General features: G+C 38.3%; 1 protein-coding gene across 6 annotated transcripts in view; it reads right to left on the minus strand.

The window, feature by feature from the left end:
• Positions 1–27,250, minus strand: part of LOC126251706 (CAP-Gly domain-containing linker protein 1) — a 571,456-nt gene that overhangs the window by 57,656 nt on the left and 486,550 nt on the right. For all 6 annotated transcript variants that reach the window (XM_049952334.1, XM_049952318.1, XM_049952309.1 and 3 more), the window contains 5 exons: positions 14,793–14,933; positions 14,400–14,564; positions 12,656–13,925; positions 6,935–7,086; positions 4,093–5,450 (listed from right to left, as the gene is read on the minus strand). In XM_049952334.1, coding sequence (XP_049808291.1) covers positions 4,093–5,450; positions 6,935–7,086; positions 12,656–13,925; positions 14,400–14,564; positions 14,793–14,933 — 3,086 coding nt within the window. The remainder of the gene's footprint in view (positions 1–4,092; positions 5,451–6,934; positions 7,087–12,655; positions 13,926–14,399; positions 14,565–14,792; positions 14,934–27,250) is intronic.

The raw sequence follows: 27,250 nt of genomic DNA on the forward strand, positions 1-27,250 counted from the left end.
CTGGTCAGAAGTGCCCCTGTTTGGCTGGAAACCACATTGGTCAAAAGTGCCTCTGTTTGGCTGGAAACCACACTGGTATTTTCCAAGGATATTTTCAGTGCACTTTTTCATCCTTTCATTCAGCACTCCAGAAAGTATGCTGTAGGATTTATTCAATACATTTTTGCCTCTATAATTTTCACAAGCTAATTTTTCTGCTTTCTTATACATAGGATATATTATTCCAGTTACCCAGTTTTCAGGCATGCTTTAATTTCCCCATCTTATTTATTAGTGCACATATTTCATGTATTAGAGATTGGATGTCAAATTTTGTAAGTTCTGAGACGACCCCATCGTCACCAGGAGCACAGTTCTCTCTTGCATTGTTCGTCTTTTTGCCTCTTCCCTTTCCTCATCTCTCACCTCTCCTCCTGTTCTTCTAGATTGTTGACATCTGGTCTAAGTTGGTATTGAGCATATCTTCAAACTGTTCTGCCCACCCCTGCTATATTTTTTGTTATGCGTGGTTATTGTTCCATTTCTATTTTTATATGCATTTTGTGTTGGTTGCAAATTTTTCCTTCTCTTTCCTACTGCATAAGAGAATTTTCTTGTTTCATTCTGTTCCTTTAGTTCTTCTGTCTGTTGAAATTTTGCTTTCAGCCATTCATTTTCCTTTTTCTTACATGCTGTATAAGCATTAGAATTTTTAGTGGCCTACACATCAGCTACCACGCACTACATAAACGCAAAGTTCAGTGTTGTGCAGTGTATGGCACAGTGCAATGTTCTTAGCAAGTGAATCTCAGCTGTCTGGGCAATTCCGTACCCTGCCACCAGTGCCGCTGTGTTTTTTATGCTTTTATATGTTTTCTATGCATTCTGTTTATTTTTTATTTTTGTGAATTTTGGTGGTAATGTATGCTCCTTGCCAACCTTCTGTTACTTGGTGTTACTATGTTTTAGCGTATAATCAACTCCTTCTTATGACAAGAATTAAAGTTTTAATTACAGCATTTTCGTCCTGCCTACTTATAAGAGCGACGTCAGGAATACACTCCTAATAAAGTTACAAAGAATCAGTAAAAGTGTTGCTCACTTAATCACTACGGACATGTCAGGTTTGTTAACCAAAAGTTGAGCTGAACGCAACAGGTGGTGACCCTGACGTAATTGATGGAATCTCAGACAAACAGCACAATGGCTGAAGAACAAACAGTATCGGGAATTGCAGTCTGCCTGCTGCCAATCTGGGCAGATAATCCTGTCCTATGGCTTATGCAAGTAGAAACGAGTTATTGTTGTGCAGGAATAACAGCAGACACAACTTAATTTACACTCACAGTAAACCAGCTTGAACAACTGATTCGCCGCTGAGGTGCAAGGCATAATTATTGTGCCACCAGAAACAGACTTGCACACCAAGCTCAAGCCAGAATTGATATGACAACTGGCCGCCCCCCCCCCCCCCCCCCACAAAGATCACGTACAGCAAGTTCTTACACAAGAAGAGATGAGTGACAGGAAGCCATGCCAGTACCTCTGACACCTGCACAGTAAGACTTGCACAATCACTGAGTTACTGTACCAGATAAATTGTTGCACACATTATAGAGCATTCATTTGCTGCCACAGGTAATAGCCATAGTTGCTTCACAGACTGACATGGCACAGGATGCCTTGGTGCACCTGGCCAATCAAATATAAGATGCATTCACAGCCGCACAGGTCAGTTCAGTCACAGCACGGGACAACGGTGCAACCACTGCAGCAACATTAGCACAAGATAAGTATGACTCACTCATGGCAAAGGTCGAACTGCAGTGCATGCAGGTCAGTACACTGTTGACATCAGACAGTGCCAGCAATGGCAGAGGTTGATACCAACAATATTCAAACAGTAGACTTCCAGTGCTGCCATGAATCCTCAAAGTGACACACGGATGTACAGGTACCACCACTAGTTCGGTGATCGGACGAAGAAGAGGTCATCATTGTGATCTCACCCAAATGCAAGTCGCAGTCAGTAATAGGTTCAATCGACTGGCAGGTGTCCTCCAAGCACCTGTTTGTCACTAACAGACGTTCCAGTATGAAATTCTTAATAGATACTGGGTTGGATCTGAGTATCCTGCCTCTAACATCCATGCATCATTGCTGGTCATCAACTGCCTTCCATCTGATGGCCACTAACAGCTCCTCAATTGTGACATATGGCACTCAGCAGATGGAGCTCAACTTTGGAATGCACCACCCGCCCCTACACATGACATGGGTGTCACCAAGGCAATCATCAGGCAGACCTCTTGGACTACTACCAACTACTTCTGGATGTTGTGGACACTTGCTTGGTGGATAGTCTCACTGACTTAGCAGTCACCGATTTCCACCACAGCCCAACAGTTCACAGTGACAAGCTGATGCAGGTTTCTGGGGGTGAGTATGCAGATTTGTTGAATAACTACCTGAATTTGATCTTGCTGCCTGGTGCACCTAAGTGCATACCATATGACACAGTGCTCCACATAAAGATGACAGATGGACCCTCTGTAGCATGTCAGCCAAGATGTTTGGCTCCATACACTTAGCAATAGTGAAGGCCAAATTTGATTCTATGATATATGAAGGCACAATGTAGCTGCCTAAAAGCCTGTGGTCCTCAACAATGCACCTGATGCCAAAGAAAGGTTGAGCCTGGTGCTCATGTGGCGACAGTCATGCACTTAACTCTTGCACCGTTCCTGACAGATGCTCTGTATCACTTTTGAGGAGTCATAATTACACACTACAGTATGCCACTGTATTCCCACTGTATTGACTGTTCTGTACTGTGAAAAGGCTTACACTCCGATACCTTTAGCCAAGGAAGACATACTTGAAACTGCCATAATCACGCATTTTAGTTGATATGAGAGCATCTCAAACATAGCAGAGATTTATAGATTCTGTTCTTCACGGACTACTGTTCTACTTTGCACACCTCATTGATGTCCTGATGTTCTCTGCCAATTCAGAATAACATCATTAACACATGCATGGCATATTTGGACGACTAGAACAATATAGAGTCATACTGAATGTAGCCAAGTGTGGCATTCTCTACACACTGTTACATTTTTGCACACTCTTGCAGACACATGTATATCATGAATCATTGTCCACTTGACCTTTTCCAATACTATGTGTGTCCAATGGTGATCTTCCTGCACTCATGCTAATCTCTGTGCGCTTTAACATGCCCTGAGCAGGGGCACATGTGTGGAGCAGCAGTTTATGTATGTCTTCTGCTGTCAAAATCCACAAAAGTTGACAGTGACCACTGCTGTCAACACTTTACTACTCGAGACAGCTGATTCTGATGGAGACATGTTTCCCCTAATGCAAGTACTCGTGATACAGTCTTGGCACAGTGCCTCATCTAAAGTCCAGAGTCTACCAATGCTTAGAGATGAAGTGTCACCTGCCCACAATTAAATGCACTGAAACTGAATGTTTTGTCTGTTCCACTCTTGACTATGGCTCAGACTGTCAATACAAGGTTTGACAATAATCAGTCACTTATAATATAAACTATTTGATTTCTAATGGTGTCACAAGTACAATCTCTTCTCAATACAAGCATCTCCAAACTTATCTTGAAAGTTTTTTAAAATAACTCTCATTTTGAGCTAAAACTGATTTTCATTGCCATGTGCAGTCTCTACTTTTTGTGGATAAATGGAATACATTTATGGCATAATACCTCTAACAATCCTTGTTTGTATCCTATCTGTGGAAAATATGAATTCAAACAAAATTTGTAACATGCTTACATTGAGTACTTGAAAGTATTCTCTCTCTCTCTCTCTCTCTCTCTCTCTCTCTCTCTAACACAGCAGCTATTTCTAATTCAGTTGCTTATGAGCTTATGTTTCACTATAAACCTTTAAGTGCTCCAGCATAATAAGCTATGATTTGAAAACTACAAATAATGACAGGAATATGTCACATTTGAAATCTCTTTATAATAGAGTAAATTTAGTTAACTTACGGCATAACACTTCTACCAGTTCTTGTGAGTGTCTTAACAATTGAAAAGTCAGTTAGAAACAAAGTTATTAATGTACTTACATGAGTGTTTGGAGGTGCTCTACATTTTCTGTTGCTTTTATTAGTTGCTTATCTTTCTCAGCCAGCATTTGTTGCCATTTAGCCAGATCTGCCTCTGCAGTCTCAGCTCTCTTTGTTAGCACTTTGACATCTTCATCCATTGTTTTCCTATACTCCAGCTCTAGTTTTTGTTTCTCAGCAAGTTCTGACTCTGCTTTCTCTGCTCTGTTTCTTAACTGTGATACATCTCCACTTAATGCAATGGTTTGCTCTGCTAACTGACGATCCTTTTCAGCAATGGTGGTTTCTGCAGTTTCTGCTCTTGACTGTAAAATGTTTATTTGGGAAATTAACTCTGTTTCTTTTACATTCAGCTGCTTCTTGGTCTCAGAAAGTTCAGTTTCAATGATCTCTACTTTACCATTTAAATCTGCCACCTGTTTTGTTAGCTGTTGCCTATCTTCCAGTATTTTGTCCATTTCCACATCTTTTGTTTTCAATGTCTTCTCAAAATTAGTTTTCTCATTTTCCAGCACTGCCATCTGACCCAGCACAGCCTCTAATTCAGTGTTTTTGCTTGTGAGAGTGGCCTCAATTGCATCCTTATCTGACTTCAGTTTACTTATTTCAGACATGAAAGCTTGTATGCTCAAGTCTTTTTCAGAAACTATTTGATCTAAAGCAAGTTTCTCTGATTTAAGTGATTCCAGTTCTTCTAAATGTAGTTTTTTTATGCTGTCCTGTGAATTTCTGTTTTTCTCATTTTCTTCTTTCAATTTCTTCAATTCTGCTTCTATGACAATAATGTTTTCCATTTTCTGCTTTAGTTCCTCATCCTTACCCTGAATTATTTTAAATAACTCTTCAGAATCTTTCTTATACTGGTTTTCTTTCTCATTTGCTTCTTTAACCATTTCTTCTGATTTCTTCTCTAGCTCCTTTCTCAAAGTAGAAGTTTCATTATCTTTTTTCTTCAGTTCTTCTTCCAATCTTTTCACTTCACTTTTAGTTTCAGAGAGTTGCCCTCCATAATCCTTATCTGCTTGCTTTAAATCTGTCTGTAACTTCTCTATCAAATCTCTAAGTTCCTGCTCCTTCATTTTTGCATCTGTTAACTTTCTCTCTGCATCTTTCTCAATTTCTTCAGCATGGCTGACAGCAGATTCAATTTTTTCTTTCAGTTCTTGTTCATTTTTTTGTGATGTTGTTATCAATAGCTCAAGTTTTTGTTTTGCCATTTCCATATCCTGCTTTGCAGATATGACTTGTTCTTTAGTTTGCTCAAGCTCCCGCTCCTTCTCACTGAGTTCTGTATTCAGCTTTGTTAACTGAACTGAAGAATCACTTGTGGAGCTCATAAGGTCAGCAATTTTCTCCTCCTGTAAGAACAATATGCAATGAATTATTCACAACAATATGAATATACTTCAGGAGTAACACACACACACACACACACACACATATCTACATTGTGCAGTGTCTTGGAAGAGGCAGCCAGAAAGCTGTGTAGAATAGGAATGTGGGAGGGAAAGGCAGCAGATGCACGGGCTAGTCATGCCACAAAGGGGCACTGGACTGGGTTAGAGGGTGTGGAGACAGTGAATTAGCCAGAGAGGGAGAGGGAGAGGGAGAGGGGGGAGTGGGAGAGGGGGAGGGGGGAGGGAGGGAGAGAGAGAGAGAGCAAGACACACACACACACACACACACACACACACACACACACACACACAGAGAGAGAGAGAGAGAGAGAGAGAGAGAGAGAGAGAGAGAGAGAGAGAGAGTCCGAAGACTGATTTGATGCAGCTCTCCATGCTACTCTATCCTGTTCAAACCTCATTGTCATCTCCAAATAACTACTAGAATCTACAACCTACATCCTTCTGAATCTGCTTAATATATCCATTTCTTCATCTCCCTCAAAAATCCCCCCCCCCCCTCCCCCTCCACACTTCCCTCCAATACTACTTTAAGTGTCTCGTTTCCTAAGCTCATTTACTCAGTATCACCTGATTTAATTCAATTACATTCCATTACCCTTGTTTTTCTTTTATTGATGTTCATCTTTTATGCTACTTTCAAAACACTGTTCATTCCATTCAGCTGCTCTTCCAAGTCCTTTGCTGTGTCTGACAAAATTATGATTTCATTGTCAAACCTCCTCAAAGTTTTTATTTCTGCTCCCTGAACTTTTAATTCCTACCGCAAATTTTTCTTTGGTTTCCTTTACTGCTTGCACAATGTACAGATTGAATAATATTGGGGATAGGCTAAACTGTTTCTCACTCCCTTCTCAACCACTGCTTCCCTTTCATGCTCCTCAACTTCTATAACTAACATCTAGTTTGGAATGTTCACATCTGTCAGCACCTGCTTTCTTTGGAATTGTTAATATTATATTCTTCTTGAAGTCTGAGGATATTTTACCTGTCTCATACATCTTGCACACTCAAGTCATGACTGGCTATTCCACGGCTATCAGTAGTTCTGACAGAATGGTGTGTACTACTGGGGCCATGTTTCGACTAGGTCTTTCAGTGCTCCATCAGATTTTCGCAATATCATATCTCGCATCTCGTCTTCATCTATGTCCTCTTCCATTTCCATAATATTGAGTTCGAATTCATCTCCCTTGTGTAGACGCTCTATATACTCCTTCCACCTTAAATCAAACTAATTAAATTTTTTGTGATCTTGCACCTTATCAAACCAGCATGCCCATGAATGCATGCACACACGTGCGCATACACACACACACACACACACACACACACACACACACACACACACACACACACTTTTTGTCCACATGTTTCAGAGTAGAGAAGGAGACCCTTATAATAGTTCTGTTCTTAAATTTAATTACCAGTTTCTGCTTTTGAAGACTGAGCTGGACAGACCTCTCATCAGCTGCCTGCAGTTTTCTTTGCGTATCTCCTACATCAAGTTGTAGTTTCTGTATTTCAGTTGACAGCTGCTTGCCTGATTCTTCAGCAGTTTCTAATTTTTTGTGCAAAGCTGTAGACATTTGTTGTATGAAAGAAATTGCTTATGCATGGACAATAACTTTAACATGTGATACATTTCATTTACTAATTTTTAAAACAATAACATGCAGAGTTGGATGGACAGATACAAAAATTGCATGCCATGGCTGAATCTTCAGCTGGCAAAGAAAACAACAATGTTACTAAAAAAAATGTCATCTAGAGATAAGGAAATCTGCAGAATAGGGAAAGATTGTTAAATGTTAAGGTTAAATGTACAAGTGTAAGAAGCCAGAAATAGTTGATTGAAATCCTATATCAACATAGGCACAACACAACACAGGAAAATTCAGAAGTAACCCTGACTGTTATTCTATCAGCATTACACTAGACATAACCTGTTCTACACCCTCAGCATTTCTCCTGTATGTTGTAGTTTCACATACCACAAAGGAAAAACTTAGGTTTGAGTCCCAGTCTGGCATGCAGCCTAATCTTTCATGTGCATCAACATTGATGAATACTTTGGTAGTGAGTAAAAATGTCTATCAATAAACCAATCTTAAACATTTCTCCATTCCATCTTTTCTTATAGAGAAATTATTTTTGCTGCACCACAGGAGAACCTGTAAGTAGTTCTGGACTGCAAGAGAAAAGCATGCAAGGTTATTAATTCCAACGAGCTAAGCACTGACAGTCTAAAGTGTTAAGTCACACTGTGAGGGTTTTGAGTGGTCTTCCTGTGGATTAATTAGAACAGTTGCCAGAAAAACATGGACCTCAAGATATTTCTTGAAGGTGCTCTTCAAACTGCATCAGTGGTGTGTGTGTGTGTGTGTGTGTGTGTGTGTGTGTGTGTGTGTGTGTGTGTGTGGGTGTGTGTGTGTGTCTAGTGAAACAGAATACATACATGGTCTTCACCATTCATCTGCACATGAGAAGTGCAGCAGTCTCAATTTTCATAACCCAGCAATTAGTTTCTAGTATTACTTTCTTTGCGCAATATTCAGATATCATTCATTGTTGTATTCACAGTTAGGATATGGAAAAATTGTGAGTGGAACACAAACCATGATGTGAAAAAAGGGTCACTATGAAGGAGGTGGCGAGCACTACACAGACAGATTAACATGGTGTTCAACACTGATAGTAAATGTAATATGTATCTACCTCTCATTACAAGGTGTGTATGAATGTAAAAGTAAAGTTTGTGTCTGGAACAGAGCTAGCACTGATATCTATGAAATTTTGTTTTTTCTGTATTGATACTTGCAGTGGAACAGCAAAAGTGAAGTGTCCACTTGACCTGTGAAATATTTTTGTTTACAAAGGTTTTTATGTAATGTGTGTTTTGTTCAAAGAAATGTAATAGGATATCATGACACTTTGAAATTGTTTGTAGGAACAGTTTATTACAAAAGAAAATTCACCCAAAGTTGATGATTGTTTATAATGAGTCTACTCTCTTACTTTCAATAGCTAGGAAAAGGGCAGTTGAACTCAAACATGGCAATACACCTCTAGAAGTTAATCTATTGGAAGGATGTCCCAAAACTATAACCACATGAGAAAACATTATGAAAGTGTACAACATGATATTGGACAATCAGAGATCAAAAGTGTACGAAGTAGCTGATAGCATATGCACATCAAAAGCCAGTGAATTTACATGAAAAAGTAACTATGAGAGAGCATTTTGCAAGATGTATATTACATTTGTTAAATGCTGACCAAAATCAAACACAAAAATAAAATCTTTAGCAATTTTTGGACCATTTCAGGAAAGTTTTAACTAATTTGGTGCACAGATTTGTTTCTATGGGAAGTTCTGGGTTCACCACCTCATACCAGCAATGCAGTGGTTGTTAGGAGCACAAAAAAGAAAAAATGGTCAATTTAATCTGCTGGGAATACTATGGTCAGCATTTTATGAGGCATACAAGTAATTATTCTTATTGATTACCTTACAAAGTGTAAAACAAAATCTGACAAATATTATATATTCTTCTGTATCATATGGGTGAAAGTAATGTTTGGAGACAGACCTCAATTACAAAAAAATAAGTCAGCACACTGGACCTGAGAAACAGAGGGTTTAAGAAAGAAATAATTTTCATCAACACAGCCTGCTCAGTAAATCTCTTCCAAATGTTCTTTCTATGAGTTATTTCTAAATACCATGATGAGTCATTGATTGTGTTCTTTCATATGCATTTTTTTCTTTTATGATCAACAATGCCTGCTTTCTGAATCTCTTCTCAATGTTCTGTCCATACATTATCATTCAACACCCTGATGCATCATGATTTATATATTTTTCACACACTGTTTTTTTTTTTTTTTTTTTTTTTTTTATTATTTGAACCTAACTGTTTGGTGTTTTATTGTCAACATTTGTCCACCATGCTTAGATAAACATTTACTGTTAGTTTTACATCTAGTCCATTGAAGGTATTTTGAAGTGAGAATTACTTATCAGCAGCTGTTGTAATATGACCTCCAATCCTAAGCAGCACTTTAATGTTGAAAGTGATCCAAAGCCAGACATCAACATGTATAGGAGCCCTAAATCAATACTAGCATATAATAAGTCAACACTTAAGACACCATGAATAATAAGTTCCCAGTTAAACCTGCATAACCGTATTACTATGCTAACTATATAATAGAGGGAAACATTCCACGTGGGAAAAATATATCTAAAAACAAAGATGATGTGACTTACCGAACGAAAGCGCTGGCAGGTCGATAGACACACAAACATACACACAAAATTCAAGCTTTCGCAACAAACTGTTGCCTCATCAGGAAAGAGGGGAAGGAGAGGGAAAGACGAAAGGATGTGGGTTTTAAGGGAGAGGGTAAGGAGTCATTCCAGTCCCGGGAGCGGAAAGACTTACATTAGGGGGAAAAAAAGGACAGGTATACACTCGCACACACACACATATCCATCCACACATATACAGACACAAGCAGACATATTTAAAGTCCACTAGATGACGTGCAGTTAAACAAATCAAAATTAAGGTAAAGAGCTATAGTAACCTACTCATAATAAATGACATGCTCCAGAATGGACTTTAAATATGTCTGCTTGTGTCTGTATATGTGTGGATGGATATGTGTGTGTGTGTGTGTGTGCGCGAGTGTATACCTGTCCTTTTTTCCCCCTAAGGTAAGTCTTTCCGCTCCCGGGATTGGAATGACTCCTTACCCTCTCCCTAAAGACCCACATCCTTTCGTCTTTCCCTCTCCTTCCCCTCTTTCCTGATGAGGCAACAGTTTGTTGCGAAAGCTTGAATTTTGTGTGTATGTTTGTGTTTGTTTGTGTGTCTATCGACCTGCCAGCGCTTTCGTTCGGTAAGTCACATCATCTTTGTTTTTACTATGCTAACTGATAGATTGATTAAAAGATTTTCATCTGACCCCATTTCACTAAATTATGTACAGAGTTCATACTTGTAACATAGGGCAAGTCAACTTCATCTCATGCCGCAAAATATTTAGCCTACAATTTAAAACAAAAAAAAACTGGAAAATATGATAGTAATTTTGTAAACATTTACATCTATGAATTTCCAGCTAGACTTTCAGTACCACCACCTTATGAGTTTTTAAAGCCACAGTTGTGGAGCACCATACAATATACTGCCTAACCTTTGTGGAACTTAATGCTGATTTTTATATGTACAGCTACTCCTTCTTTTCTTAACTTGATCATCTTGTACTCCACAGCTGGTTCACATTGATGTTAACAAGAAACACCTCTGTTGTGCTGAGGTACAATTATTACATCATGACTGATTTCATTCAATGAACATCACTAGATGACGTGCAGTTAAACAAATCAAAATTAAGGTAAAGAGCTATAGTAACCTACTCATAATAAATGACATGCTCCAGAATGTGCCTTCAACATGAGTCATGATTTCACGACATTTATGTACGAATTTGCTATGGAGACTGTTGGCAGTGGGAGTAGCTTTTAGCATAATATTTGTTTCTATTCAAGAGTAGGCCATCTAACATTGTCTAGTGAATGAGACCTGTTGTAACATAATAAATGTACTTTAATAGAGCTCACGTGTTCTTTATTAACATTAGCTCCCTCTTTTCTTTCATTATTTTTACAATGGCATGATATTAAATTTAAAAATACTGTACCAACAGCTGTTATTTTGATATTGTTTTATTAGGCAACCAATTTCGACATTCCAGTTGCATCATCTTCTGGTCTGTCTGATGAATGACACCCGATACCACTCATGCTTGTATAAGACAAGGCACCAATAATCGTATATGGTTCCATAGATATCTGAACTTCATGTTCATTAAGTTTGGGTACCTACAAAACAAGACAGCACTGACTGCAAGCTGAGGGGAGTCGTAGGAAGGGGAGAAGCAGTAGTACTGAGGGCGGAGGGAAGTGGCGCACCTACTCAGCTGCACCCAGCCAGCAACAATGCTTGACACCTCAGTAAACAAACCATTTCATTTACTGAGACAAAAATATGGTTTTTCCAGTGTTTTTTTTTTCAAATTTTCCTGATTATTCCCAGATGTGTCTGAAATTCCCTGATATTCCCTGATTTCCACAACCTGTGGCAACCCTGTTATTGCTATAAGGCAATACTCTTGCATATTTACAATCCATGTTTTATTCATAAATGTACACAAAATAAATGGATAATGTGCAATTTCTATCAAGTTATAACATCCAACACAAAACCTACATAGAAATCTGTCGGATGAAATATTTCATTTGTATGATCAAAATCATAGCTACTGTCAAAAATATATTTTCTCTGGTAACTTCATGCTGGCTGCAGAGTAGGCAGTAATGCTAGATGTTTCTATCTATGCAGATATTTCTCTAACAAAATTACTGCAGTTGCCATCCCATCTAGAAGACAACCATCATCCCTCGACATGATTCTTAAAATGCAAATAAAATAACAGATTCATACAACATTTGTGCTCTTCTCTATGATAAATTGCTACATGGTTTTTCTTTATGAGTATCATTTATTGTTAAGAATACATAGGGATTCATATCACTCCTCTTGAGTAGCACATACCCCACAGAAACGCATGCGCACGCGAGAGAGAGAGAGAGAGAGAGAGAGAGAGAGAGAGAGAGAGAGAGAGAGAGAGAGGAGAATGTGTGTGTGTGTGTGTGTGTGTGTGTGTGTGTGTGTGTGAGAGAGAGAGAGAGAGAGAGAGAGAGAGAGAGAGAGAGAGAGAGAAAATGAGTGAGCGCACGTGCGTGTGCACGCTCCACCTTGAGAAAGGATTTATCTAAAAGCTAGCAAAGTTTTCAGACTTTTTTGTGTGCCTGTTGACAATTCCACACTTTTACTGTTTGATGAGTTGCTTCCTTTCCTCCTAAATTATTTATATAAATATTCTATGATCTTATTTTGTCAATAAAACTGTAGCCCATAATGTCAGTTTTGAAATACTTTACCATTCCATTTCACATCAGCAGACTAAAAAGCAAGTACTAAGACACCTTTTCTTTGTTTTGAAATATAAAATTGTGTAAAGAAATTACAAGGAAATATAAAATAGTAGCTTTTAGGTTCTGAAAATATTCTTACCATCAACTTCAATTTGCAGTTTGGTAATCAATTCAGTTTTACTTGACAAATCTTCATTCATGTTCAAAGTATCATTTTTCATAATCCGCAGTTCCTCGTCCTTGCTATTAATCTGTTCCTCTAAAGCTGTTATGAGATTTGTTTTTTCTGCAATGTCCATCCCATGCTGCTGATTAATTTTCTGTAAATTGTCTTCATACTCATGCTTCAAGGCATTTATTGAATCTTTCAGCTCTGTGATCTCAAGGCTACTTCCTTTTATTTTTTCTTCCAGGCAACTTATTAGATCATTTTTTTCTTTTAGTTCAGACGCAAATTTTTCAAGAGTTTCTGTGAGCTGTTGCTCTTTACTCTTTAACAGATCTTCTGCATCTTGTAGTTTTCTATTCAACTGTATTTCCTTTTCCTCTAATACCTTTATTGCTTCATTCTTAACATCTGTGTCATTTGTGTACTTTCTGACAGTCTCTGCTAGTTTTTCTTCACTTGCCTTCAACACACTTTCAGAAATTTCCAATTTCTTGTTCAAATCATCAACCTTTTCCTTGAGATTCTGTATAGTAGTTGTTTTCTCCTTGATTGTCATTGTGAGCTCATTCACACTATCAGTAAAGTGTTGTTCTACACTTTGTTTCAATTTATCACTGTCTTCGAGTTTCTTCTTAAGCTCTACTTCTTTCTCTTGCAATTGTTTTATCAGTTCATTTTTCTCAGTAAGTTCAGCTTCATTCTTCAGATGAGCTTCATTTAATTTCTGTTCACTAACATTGAGAAGATCAGTAGTATCTCTCAGTTTCTTTTCAAGGCTTTCTTGGACTTCTTTTGTGTCCAGAGACTTCTTTTCTAGTTCTCCCTTGAGCTGACTCACCTGGTCTTGTAACTCATTGATGAGCTTGTGTTGTTCACTGATTTCACTTTCTTGTTTCAATGTTGAAATATTTTTAACTCTCTCAATTTCTTGCTGAAGTTCAGCTTCAGTTTCAGCAGCAGCTTTTGCTTGTCTGTCAACCTGATCGATCTTATCAACAAGCTCGGCACAGGTTTCGTTCAATTTTCTTGTGAGCTCAGCAGCTTCATGACGGTGTTTTTCTGTCTCTCGACCATGAGTCAGTGCTAAGGCTTCAAGTTCAGCTTGATGTTGCTTCTGTAATGCCTCAAATTCTACTGTGTGCTGTTTCCTAAGGGCCTCCAACTGAGCTTCCACATCTGGTGCTCCAGACAACTGGAGCTCAAGTTCACGGACACGTAGCTCAAGTGTTGCATTTGTAGCCTGTTGTGCAGAAGAATTAATAATATTAAACACCAGAAAGATTACAATATTCTTTTACAACTTAGACAAGGCATTCACCAAACACTACTTATATACAATTAAGCTGAAGCTTAGAAAAACAGGTTTAAAAAAAAGACCAACAAAACATTGCAAAATAATGACATATCCATGGCAAACATCAAAACTAATTCCTTAGTACATATACATTCTTTTTACCTCATATGTGTTGCTTATGATCAACAGACAATTCTTGTACACTGTTTTCTTACAACTTAAAACTACTCTGATGGTAAAAACTTAAGAACTGATACTTTCACACACAAAATTATTGCCTGAAAAAAGAAATTCTTACATTTTATGAACCTTTCTAAATATATATTACCTAAAATTATGTGGTGGGAATGACTAAGAAGAAAGATTAGATGAACTGGTTTACTTATTGAGCATCAAAATACTGTATATTGTTTTTCTCACCTCTAAGTCAGATTTATTTATAGTTTCTTCTTCAAATCTAAATTGCAGATCCTCATACTTTTTCCTTTCATCATCTAACTGATTACCGAGTTCTACATTTTCTTTTTGTAGTTTCAATAAAACTTCCTGAATTTCCTTGATTTTTACCTCCATGGAACTTCGATACTAAAATTTGAAAACATATATCACATTTTTATGATACACACAGATTTATAGTCACTATGCATAATACAAACATAGAATAATATACAAAAATCATGTCCAAATTAGGCTGAAAAACTTGTCACTCTATGTTGCTCTCACAGTAATAATGACAGAAAAGAGCTCTGTCTTGAAACAATATTATACTGATGTGCTACAAAGTATAGTTAACCTAAATCCATACCAACATACCTCATCAAACTCCTTATTTACAGATGCTAGCTTCTGTTCAGCTTCATCTGCTTGATTGGCAGCTCTCGTTAGTTGTGCCCGTTCCAGTTCACGTTCATTCAATAATTTCTCAATTCTAAGATCCTTCTCTCGCAGTACATCCTAAACCAGTAATTATTTATTACATCTTTATTTTAGATGCACTAAGAAGAAAAACTGAAAAAGCTATTTTCATATTGCTACATTCCTCAATTTTAGTTTTCACATCGTATGTCGTTTTGCCTGGTAAATGAAATAATAAACTCTATATTTTGAAGAAGCACTGCTATAATTAATATAGTTTATCAATATGATCATTTAATCCCAGAGTGGGCTACAAACAATGGTATCAGAAAAGATAACTACCCATTGCAAACAAGAACTGATGATTAAACAGATGACAACATATGGATATTTGCCTTCATACTAGTCAACACTTTTATACTGAAATGGGATGTTGTTTCCCCACATGCAGTTGTTAAATAATGTAACAAAGGAAGTATAAATAGAAACATTATTGGATAATAAAGAATCACGAATCAGTTTTACTCGACAGAATTTGAAACTGTGAAGCAAGTGCATCACCATTCATAAAATATCATTTTTCTTCTAACTCTGATCAGCTATATCATTTTACTTACAACATCAACTTACTGAATATAAATTAAATACACTTAAAAATAGGCAGTCTGAGAGCCTCATGCAAATGCCTCTCGTTTATGAAGGGATTTTTCGAAATTCCAACCATAAGGGGATGAAATAGGGGATGAAGACGTTTTTGAAAAGTGTCGCTATTAAGGCAATTTTGAAGCTAGACCTACAAAAATTGGTATTTGGTTTCTCAATCAGAAATAAAGAAAAACATTTTTCAGCATTTTTGGAAATTTAACCCTATATGGGTGAAATAGTGGGTGAAAGCTTTTATTGAAAATATATCATTATTAAAGAACTACTAAAGTATTTTTAAAGCTACCTCTAGGAACATTAGTATTTGTCTTCTCAGTTACACATTTAAAAAAATACATGTTTCAGTGTGTTTGGAAACTGAACTCCTAAGGGAGTGAAATAGGGTAAGAGACTTTTTACGAAAATATTTTATTATGAATGTATTTTTAAAGCTAAATCTATGAAAAATTAAATTTGGCTTCTCAGTTAGAAATAAAACATATGCATGTCACTGTTTTTGGAAATTCAACTCCTGATGGGATGAAGTGGGTTCAACTGATTCACTGACTCATCATCGCCCAGCCCAAACTGCTAAGTATAGAAACCTGAAGTTTGGTGAGGGTGTGGATCTTGTACTGTAGGCATAATTTAAGAAGTGATTGTCCAAAATTCCACTCCAAAGAGGTGAAATAGGGGATGAAAGGCTTTTTGAAAGTATGTCACTATTACGGCAATTTTGAAGCTAGATCTACAAAAACTGCTATTTGTTTTTCCCAGTCAGAAAATAAAAAATACATATTTCAGCATTTTTGGAAATCTACCACTAACGAGTTAAAATAGTGGGTGACAGTTTTTTTAAAAAATAAATAATTACTAAAGAACTACTAAGTGATTTTTAAGGTTACTTCTATGAAAACTGGTATTTAACATCTCGGTTAAAAAGAAAAAAGAAGAAGAAGAAGAAAGAAATGTGTTACAGTAGTTCTGGAGATTCAACCTCTAAGGGAGTGCAAAAGGGGATGAAAATTAAAAGGATAATATTTCGTTACATTAAAAAATTGTAAACTATATTTATGAAAATTGGTGTTTCATTTTGTGGTTAGATATAAAGAAATATTTGTTAGGGGATGAAAGTTGCTATGGAAATATCTGTACAATAAAGTAAAAGGCAGACCATGCTTAAGTGGCCTTGATTAGTGTGAAAAACTCAGGGGATGTTGCAGTTTGTAAATGACAAAAAAAAAAAGAATGATCTCTGCAGGTCCTACAGTCTACACGAGCAAAGCACCAAACACTGAGATAGTGTGTGTGCGTGTGCGCATGCATGTAGTACACATTTGCCTAATGATTCGTGGTGGAAATTATCACCATGAACTATGAAGCTTTCGAAGGTGGCCCTGTATAATACTAATGCACACTCTATGTGAAAATATTGATGTAAAATAGGAGCATATCACATAAAATGAAAATGCAATTTTAAATTCATTCTTTTGTCATCAAGCTAACAATTCTTCAAACTATACTCATACCACCCAGTATCCTCCATATGAAACTATCAGTTCTTGCAGTTAGTAGGTAAAAATCACAATTATTAAGGTTTTTTTGATGTTCTACACACACACACACACACACACACACACACACACACACACACACACACACACACACACACAGAGAGAGAGAGAGAGAGAGAGAGAAGATGCTATTGTCCCTCAAACATATAAAGATACATCCAGTCCTACAGTTCTGATTATAGTTTTTAGATATCTTACCCTAGTTGAGAGGGAAGTGCCAGAAATGGTAACCCCTTCGTTAATATTCAACTCTCAGCTTACTGTGATTTTGCTGAAAGGAACTGAGAGGTCTACACAGGGACCTTATTTGCCCACATTGGTAGCCTATATGTGTCCGTAAAAATTGTTCCCAAATATTTCCAATTATGATTAACCTTACATTGGACCATGCTGCTGTCTTGGATAAGGAATGCTTCTTTTTACACCTATCATGATCTGATAGGGTTATTTTCTGCTGTTGTAAGTTTATTCAATAGTCTGCGAGTTGTATCATAGATAAATTACAAGAATGAATGTTAACAACATAGGAAAAGACAGACTGTAAAGAAGATACATCAAGTTGCAGACAGGCACAATTAAAAGACACTTACATAAACATTTCGGCCACAGCCTTCATCAGTAAAAGAGAGAGACACCCCATTCATACAAACAAGTGAGCACACCTCATGCATGCATCTCGGACCAGAATGCAACTGTCATACACACAGGACCACTAACATCTCAACCTGGATTGCAATTACCACATGGGATGCAAGCAACAACCTGGAGGGGGTGGGGAAGAGGAAGGGATAGTAGTGTACAGGTGGGGAGAGAGAGATACGAATGCTGTCTGGTGGAGTGTGCTGGGACTAGAATGCCAACATATGCAGCATCAGGAGGTTGTGGGGCAGGTGGGGAAAAAAGGACCAAAAAGGGAAGGAGTGGGGAAAGATGGACAGATGCATTGGCAGAGGGCGCCAAATAAACAGGGTGGGAGATGAGAATGGGGACAAGATGATAGGAGAGAACTGGTGGAAACTGTTGAGAGGAGGGTGTAGAGACAGTATGTTACTGTTTTTCCTCCTTTTTTCCGCACCTCCCTGCCGCACAACCTCCTGATGCTGTGCCTGTTGACATTCTAGTCCCGGCACATTCCAGCGGACAGTGTTCGTCTCTCTCTCGCCCTGCCCGTCCATTACTATCACTTCCCCTTCCCCTTCACCTCCAGATGGCTGCTTGCATCCCATGTGGTAGTTGCAATCCAGGCCGAGATAGTGGCGGTCCTGTGTGTATGAGTGTGCTGGCCTGGCTTTTGAGTATGAAATGTGTGTGCCTCTCTTTTACTGATGAAGGCTGTGCCCAAAAGTTTTATGTAAGCGTCGTTTAATTGTGCCTGTCTGCAACTTAACATGTCTTCTTTAATGTAAGTAGCAATCTGTGTTTCCCTATAATGTTGATTTCCCTACCTGAAGTTTCCATTGTTTAAGAATGAGTGTTTAATTCAAATGTCTAAGCACATAACTACATCATCTTCAACTTCATTGCTTTCAGCTGGCGCAATGTTCTTTTGCCCCCTATTACATCATGATGTGTTTGTCGAAAGTAAGATATGGTAAGTACACCATAGTCAAAAACCTAACATTTTGTCTGAAAAAGGCATAAGAATTGAATATTGATGAACCAATGTCTAATCAGGGTATTTTGTTGCATATCAATGCATGATTTATTCTGGGGTAACTGCCTTAAATGGGAGCAAAAATTCAAAATCAAAAAACAGAAAATCATAGGTGGAACAACAACTGTATGAAAAGGATGTATTGTTACTCACCATACAGAGAAGGCACTGAATGATAAACACACATTTAAAAAAAAAAAAAAAAAAGGAAGAAGAAGAAGACTGCTAGATGCTATTTAGCTAATGGACATGCACACATGGCTACTCTCATCTCTGGGAGCAAAAGCTGACCTTAGCCCTCGGAGATCACAGTGGTCATTCATATGAAAGAGTTTGCCTGCTTGCCCCTTAACACCTCATCTATGTAGTGAGTAGCAATTTATCTTTTCCAAAATGTTAATATAGTGGAAGCAGTTGTATCTGACAGAAAATAAACCTAGCATAGGGGTATGCTACAGATCTTTATTTGCTAAAGTAAAAGGAAAAAAATGCACAAAAAGTATCACAAATGCATTTCAGACTAAACGTCTGCCCTTGAAAGGCAACGGTCCAGGTTCGAGTCCTGGTCTGGCACACAGGATGTTTCAAGACCAGAAATGTAGCTTAGCTTTCTGCAATTTTTGCAATGAGACACTGTAGTTGGATGACTGTAGTTCAAAAGTTAGTCAGTTTTCAGATCAGTTATGTTCTTATTGTCAGCATCATTCATTTACATATGAGTGGTAAATAGTTTATGTTTTCTTGTTTCCATTTGGAAATTTCCATTATGACAATATAATTGCTGAGCAACTTAGATGGACACAAAATGAACAGTTATGACCACTCAGTAGTGTTATTTAACAATAATGTACTTTATGTAAGAAAAATAAAACATTAATTCACTGACATATTTTAAAGAAACTTCAAAAAGAACTGCATAAATTACAAAATGTCAGTCAGTAGAGATTAACAGTGTGTTACTCATAGTACTTGTTAGCAAAACAGAATAAATCTGTGTCTATCTGTCAAATGGTCACATACTGTCATCAGCAGTCTTCTAGAGTTAAAATAGAAAATCATAATGACACAGATAAATCCTCGTTTGAAATAAGAAGCACCAGAAAATATATGTATATTAGTATCCAACAAAGAGAGGAGAGTACTGGAGTAATGGCTGCAAAGATAAGAGAAGTGCAATGGTACACTTAAACAAACAAGGACAAAAAAGTCACACGAAAAGGAGAGAAAAAAAAAAGTTTCTCTCATTAGCTTGAGGGAGTCAGCTCAAAATGACTAACCCTGTGAAACTGTCCTCACATCTACATCCTTTGTCTTCAATGGCTGCTATTACGAACAGTAGGATGGTATCAGCCATGGGGTGTCCTCTGCCACTAGTAGTGGCAAATTTATTCATGGAGGATTTAGAAGAGAAAGCTCTGAAAAAATCTGCACTGAAGCCCTTGTGCTTTCTTCAGATATGTTGACGAATACTTTAGTTGTATGGCCACACAGGCGTACATGGCTTCAGGACTTCCTCCAACATCCGAACTCTCTGCTTTCTGCATGAGTGTATAATTTACCATGGAGGTGGAACAGAATGGTGAATTCCCCTTTTTGAACATCATGATCAAGTGCAAAGTGAATGGCACTGTGAGACACACTGTGCACAGAAAAGCCCACTGACACTGATTTACATCTCAGCACTTCCAGCTGCCATCATCCCTCACAGCACGAAGGTCTGCTACGTGCTAAGTACATATGAAGAAAGCCTACCAATGGAGTTTGCCACCTTAACACATTGGAGACCAGCCTGAGCATAGCTTGGGCCGCAACTTTGTGTCAAAAAGATGACAACTGAATATAGGTTGGGCTACGATTTTATCAATGCACAATTTACCTATTCAAAAACTGGACTCATTTCCCATGAGGAGAATTTACAGACATTCCTGACTTGCCCATTGACTGGTGCTGTCTTCTGTTGTCATTCTCTGGATTTATTTCAAAAGAAACATTAGCGAACCTAACTAGCTGCTGTTGTGATGGCTGAGCCAATATGATTGCATTGACATAATTTTGTGAGTGTACTCTTTAGGTTTTGTATTTTGCTGTAATTCTGCTACAAATAAGTCATGTTTGTCAAGTGAGCAAGACATTTCGGAAGTTCAGGGGAAAGATATTGCTTAATAATTCACCATGCACTTTTTTCTTGGTAGGACAATGACATACTGTCTTCATTATTTTAAAATTTGTAACTTATAAAAGGAAAGATTCCTTCTATCCTGTCTGGTAAGTCTACCCTGACCTGTGGTTCTGGGTGACTTTTCCGAAATCCACCCCTTTTCCTAGACCTCTCCAGTCCTTTTCATTCACCCCTCTTCCTCCCCCTTCAACCCTTCTGCCTGAAGAAGGATCCACTGGCTCTGAAAGCTTGCCTAATCATACCCTTCCCTTACTTGTGTTCTGCTGCCACTTGGCGAGTGAACAATTTATCTATCCAATTACATTATATTCTCAAAAATTAATTGTTTCAGTTTGTTAAACGTATATCTCATTGCACAGACTTGAAAAAAAAAGGCTGTTACCTTATTTCCATTCCCTGGTGTCTAATGGAATTATCTTGTGAGAGACTACAGATGAAATAAGTGAGGTATTTATCCAACAAATGCGAGCAACACATTAGTGTACATCTTGCAGAGACCTCATTAAAGATCCTGGAATTCTTGCATTTACACAAACTAATACATTTATTCCTTAATGATGTCTGTGACTAACAAAAAAATCTATATCAAGTCAACAGTGATTTACACACCCACAAAACAAGTCACAAAAAATAGTTTCTATGTAGACTTGGATTTTTTCTTAAGATTCAGTGTGGGGTTCTGCATTCTGATCCAAAGATTTCCAATGTCCTGTCACAGGATGTGTGTATGTGTATACATATATATAAATAAAATAGAAAGAAACATTCCACATGGGAAAAATATATTAAAAACAGAGATTCCATAACTTACCAAACGGGAAAGCGCTGGTAGATAGGCACAATAAAAAACACACAAACACACACACAAAATTTCGAGCTTTCGCAACCCCCGGGTGCTTCGTCAGGAAAGAGGAAAGGAGAGGGAAAGATGAAAGGATGTGGGTTTTAAGGGAGAGGGTAAGGAGTCATTCCAATCCCGGGAGTGGAAAGACTTACCTTAGGGAGAAAAAAGGACGGGTATACACTCGCACAAACACACACATATCCATCCGCACATACACAGACACAAGCAGACATTTGCCCAAACTCTTTGCCTTTACAAATGTCTGCTTGTTTCTGTGTATGTGCGGATGGATATGTGTGTGTGTGCGTGAGTGTATACCCGTCCTTTTTTCCCCCTAGCTCCCGGGATTGGAATGACTCCTTACCCTCTCCCTTAAAACCCACATCCTTTCGTCTTTCCCTCTCCTTCCCTCTTTCCTGACGAAGCAGCCGTTGGTTGCAAAAGCTAGAATTTCATGTGTATGTTTGTGTTTGTTTATGTTTCTATCGACCTGCCAGCACTTTCGTTCGGTAAGTCACATCACCTTTGTTTTTAGATATATTTTTCCCACGTGGAATGTTTCCCTATGGCTGTGCGTCTGAGCAGGACTTTGAGGTTTTTAATCTATTGAGGTAAAAACAATCTACCCTAATGAAACAAATAACCTAAAAAGGTATTATTCTGCAACACGGTCCTAGTAATACTAGGTCCCTTGTTGCTACAGAAAACAGGATTACATAATATCTATTTTAAGAACAAATGCTAACGCTGTACAGGAAGTCCTTATCAGCAAGGTTGCGCAACCGGAAGTGAATTTTCCAGCAACAAACAGACAAGTAAAATAATACACGAAGAAAAATTCTAAGTACCACTGTTGTGGTACCTATACAGAGTCTGTATATGTGTGGATGGATATGTGTGTGTGTGTGTGTGAATGTATACCTGTCCTTTTTTCCCCCTAAGGTAAGTCTTTCCGCTCCTGGGATTGGAATGACTCCTTACCCTCTCCCTTAAAACCCACATCCTTTCGTCTTTCCCTCTCCTTCCCCTCTTTCCTGATGAGGCAACAGTTTGTTGCGAAAGCTTGAATTTTGTGTGTATGTTTGTGTTTGTTTGTGTGTCTGTCGACCTGCCAGCACTTTCATTTGGTAAGTCACATCAATTTGCAGATTCAAAGGGAAATTCAATATTGATGTTATTAGGCAACCCCCTACAAATATTTTGATTATTTACAGCCACACAATGAAGATATCAGGCTGCAGCATGAAAATAATTGTAGAGCTACTGCTACTGTTATAGTATTTAGTTACCGGTATCTGTCTGTTGTTTTTTCATAATTACCATCATAATGATGTAAATATTAAGCTAGGACAGTAAATAAAAATGGCTTTTGGTATAACTGAGAAAATAGGAGCTTTCTTCCTCCAGCTTTCTTTCTCCGTTTCTTACATTCATTTTAGCTGCTGTAAGCAAAGACAGTATACAGCTGTGGATGAAGTTAATTATTGGTACAGTGTATAAAATCAGATTCTCATATATGCTTGGAGAAGCATATAGAACTGTAACATATATTTTGATTGAATGCACTCCCATAAAGGTTCTTCTTCATGCAGGAATCTATGGAAATGAGTGAATCAAACACCAATCAATCAACCAACCAACCAGTCTCAGTCAATTTATATTTGTAGTTTCATTTATTATCTGACTACTCATATATGTTTCCTAGATGTCATGTGATGCCATGCAACAACAATGGACTCTTTTTATGTTGGCAGCGGAGTCTAGGACTGAACAGTTTACCAGAGGATATCCTCAGTCCATTTTCATAAGGTGCTGCTAGACTCAAACGCCCTGTCCAACAGCAAAAAGCACCAAATTTTAAGGAAAATAGGACAAGGGTAAATTTAGTTTCTTCTTTGCATAGTAAATTACTACATAATAATACTACAGATATGATATAATTATGTGGTATACAAATGGCATGTTCACCCTCTTTGCAATAGACATATTTGTTAGCAAATAAAAATGACCTAATCTTTCAAGAATAAGAATGGTCCAAGACCTGAACCATGAGGGATTTTATATTTAAAGTTCATCTGTCCCGAGTTTAATATTTTTTTACTGTGATGGATTAGGGTAATCTGACCCTACAGTTTCTGTGAAGGTAATATGACTCAAACTATACAAAGAGAAAAGGCAGCAACAAGAACACAATATATTTACATTTTCCTACAGAAACTTCATTATTTATAGCATGGCCTTAAAAAGGACAAGGACACAGATTATTTCATTATTGAAACTTTCTGGCAGATTAAAACTGTGTGCCAGACTGAGACTCAAACTCAGGACCTTTGCCTTTTGTGGGCAAGTGCTCTACCAATTGAGCTACCCGAGCAAGACTCACAACCTGCCCTCTCAGTTTTACTTCGGCCAGTGCCTCGTCTCCTATCTTCCAAAGTTCACAGAAGCTCTCCTGCAAAACTTGCAGAACTAGCACTCCTGGAAGAAAGGATATTGCAGAGGCATAGCTTAGCTACAGCCTGGGGGATGTTTCTAGAATGCAACTTTCACTCTGGAGCAGGGTGTGCCCTGTTATGTAACTTTCTGGCAGATTATAACTGTGTGCTCGACCGAGGCTCGAACTTGGGACCTTTGCCTTCTGCAGGAAAGTGATCTTTTTAATTAATGTCTGTAAGAACTTCATCAATGAGATGCAATATGGCTTTCTGTTAAGAGTGGACTTTACAGACAGCACATGAGTGGTTCCTAGCCAGTCATCTCTACTAACCAACAAGACGCAGTATCATCCGTACTCTGTTTTGTGTCTTTTTATACACTAATGAGCCAAAATATTATGACCACTGACCACTGTGAGGTTGAATGCCTCCTGGTGTTGTTCAGGGCATGTGACATAGTAAGGAAAGAATGTAAGTGGAAGAGAGTGAAATGTGGAGTCACTATAGCAAAGATAAGAGTTGCAAATGTGTAAATCCAGTGAGTTTTGACAAAGGAAACTTTGGTGGCACATTGCAGTTGGAAATTAGGACCTGTGAAACAGTGAAGCTGGTCACCTGTTGGCATATTGCTGTTGTGAGCAGATCTGGTGACAGAGTACAATGCTAGTGCAGGCCCAAGTGTTTCAGAGCACACCGTTCAAAGGTCATTGTTGAATTTGGAACTCCATTCACACGACCCCTATGTGTTCTTAAGCTGACAACATTATCAGCTATGATTGCAGTGGGCACAGCATCACTGATTTTTCACTGTGGATCAATAGAAACATGTTGCCTGTTGAATGAATCACATTTCTTGTTACACCTGATTGACGGTTAGGTCTTTCCACGCCATCATCCGTGCGAATCGCTGCATGAAACGTGGACCGTGCCACAGATGTAAGTCAGTGAGGGAAGAATTATGCTATAGTGTACATTGAGTTGGGCTTCCACAGGATGTGTGATGGTAATCGAAGGCAGTGAACTACGTGAACATTATTGCAGACCACCTGAATCACTTCATGCTTGATGTCTCCCCCTATGACAATGACCTCTATCAGCAGGATAACTGTCCATTTTGCAAGGTCATAACTGTGCTACAGTAGTTTAAGGGGCATTAAGTGAACTCAAATTGATGTCTTGGTCAGAAAATGTACCTGGTCTGTACTTATTACAACACAAATCAGGTGACAGCTGCACGCCCATAAAACACCATCCCATAATTTGCAGGATGGGCTTGAACTGTGCTTAGACATCTGGTGCCACAGTTTTGGCCCATTGATGTATCTGTTTAACTTATACTAGGTGACTCGAAAGAAAAGGAAACTTTGAAATGTGTTGTGACAATGCTGCAAAGTAGGTGGCACCTGATGACATATAGAATGCTGCTTACACAGTGTTGCTATTTAGTAAACAGTAAACTTGGAGCAATGGAATTGTGTGCACTGTGCCTTTACAGTAAGCCTATTTCCGTAATGGACGTGTGGAGGCCACACATTGAGTATTTTGGTGTCATTTCAACATCAGACAGCATGGTCATGTTTCCTCAGCACATGCAATTAACACCTGGGTCTGCAATTTTGAAGCAACAGGTCCTGCACTGAAGAAGAAATTTGCACGCAGACCGCAAACCGCTCATGCGCGTGACAATACTAAGGCTGTGCAAACTACTTTAGTAAGAAGCCCAAGTGCTCTGTTCAATGTCACACAGAGTCTCTATTGTTACTGAAAGTGGATTTAAACTTCCACCCGTACAAGCTGAAGACTGTTCAGCAACTTGTACCTAATGATTTACTAAAGCATAACAATATGCTGAAAGCATGTTAGTGAAAGTGCATGATGATAACAATTTCATCAGCAATCAACGGATGTCAGATGAAGCTCACTTCCACATCAGTGGCTTTGTCAATAGACAAGCTGGTCTCAGCAAAATCCACATCAGCTACACAAGCATCCATTCCACAGCAGTAAGATTACTGTATGGTGTGCTATGTCATCAAGTGGCGTTATAGGCTACTACTTTTTTGAAGATGATGATGGGTGCACAACCACTGTAATGTCGCTTCATTATGTTGGCATGATGGAAAGTTTTCTTGTGCATGAACTGCCCCATTTTCCTGCCACAAGTTTGTTTCAACATGATGGAGCAACATCACACTCTGCAACGATATTGATGGGAGCTGTGTGACTATTGTTTGGTAAGCATGTCATTTCATGGCTTTGTGACACTGCATGGCCCCAAGATCACCTGACCCAACAGAGTGTGATTTTTTCTTGTGGAACCAGCACCGGAGTGTGGTTTACCGAACTCGACCTCCTGCCACCGAAAAACGTAAAGCAAGAATATGAGAAGAAAATTCCAGGAGTCCTATTGAAATATTAGGTCGAGCCACGCATAAAATTCCTATCAGGCTGCAGGAATGTGTGCACTGAGGGGGGGGGGGGGGGGGCTCACCTATCAGATGTCATATTCAAGAAATAAAAATGGTTGTTACATTCAACAATGCATATTCTGTACTATACATGGGCATAAACAGAAATATGTTACATAATTGAGCTCATCTATTAATCTCCATTCCAAAATTTCCTGTTCTTTTGATTCGCCCTATATTTTTCCCTTCTACTACTCTGCCAGCAAGCAGTGAAGGAAACAAAAGAAAAGTTCGGAGTAGGTATTAAAATCCATGGAGAAGAAATAAAAACTTTGAGGTTCGCCGATGACATTGTAATTCTGTCAGAGACAGCAAACGACTTGGAAGAGCAGTTGAACGGAATGGATAGTGTCTTGAAAGGAGGATATAAGATGAACATCAACAAAAGCAAAACGAGGATAATGGAATGTAGTCGAATTAAGTCGGGTGATGTTGAGGGTATTAGATTAGGAAATGAGACACTGAAAGTAGTAAAGGAGTTTTGCTATTTGGGGAGCAAAATAACTGATGATGGTCAAAGTAGAGAGGATATAAAATGTAGACTGGCAATGGGAAGGAAAGCGTTTCTGAAGAAGAGAAATTTGTTAACATCGAGTATAGATTTAAGTGTCAGGAAGTCG

This window comes from Schistocerca nitens, chromosome 1 (genome assembly GCF_023898315.1).
Source record: "Schistocerca nitens isolate TAMUIC-IGC-003100 chromosome 1, iqSchNite1.1, whole genome shotgun sequence".
In the NCBI taxonomy this organism is placed as follows: domain Eukaryota; kingdom Metazoa; phylum Arthropoda; class Insecta; order Orthoptera; family Acrididae; genus Schistocerca; species Schistocerca nitens.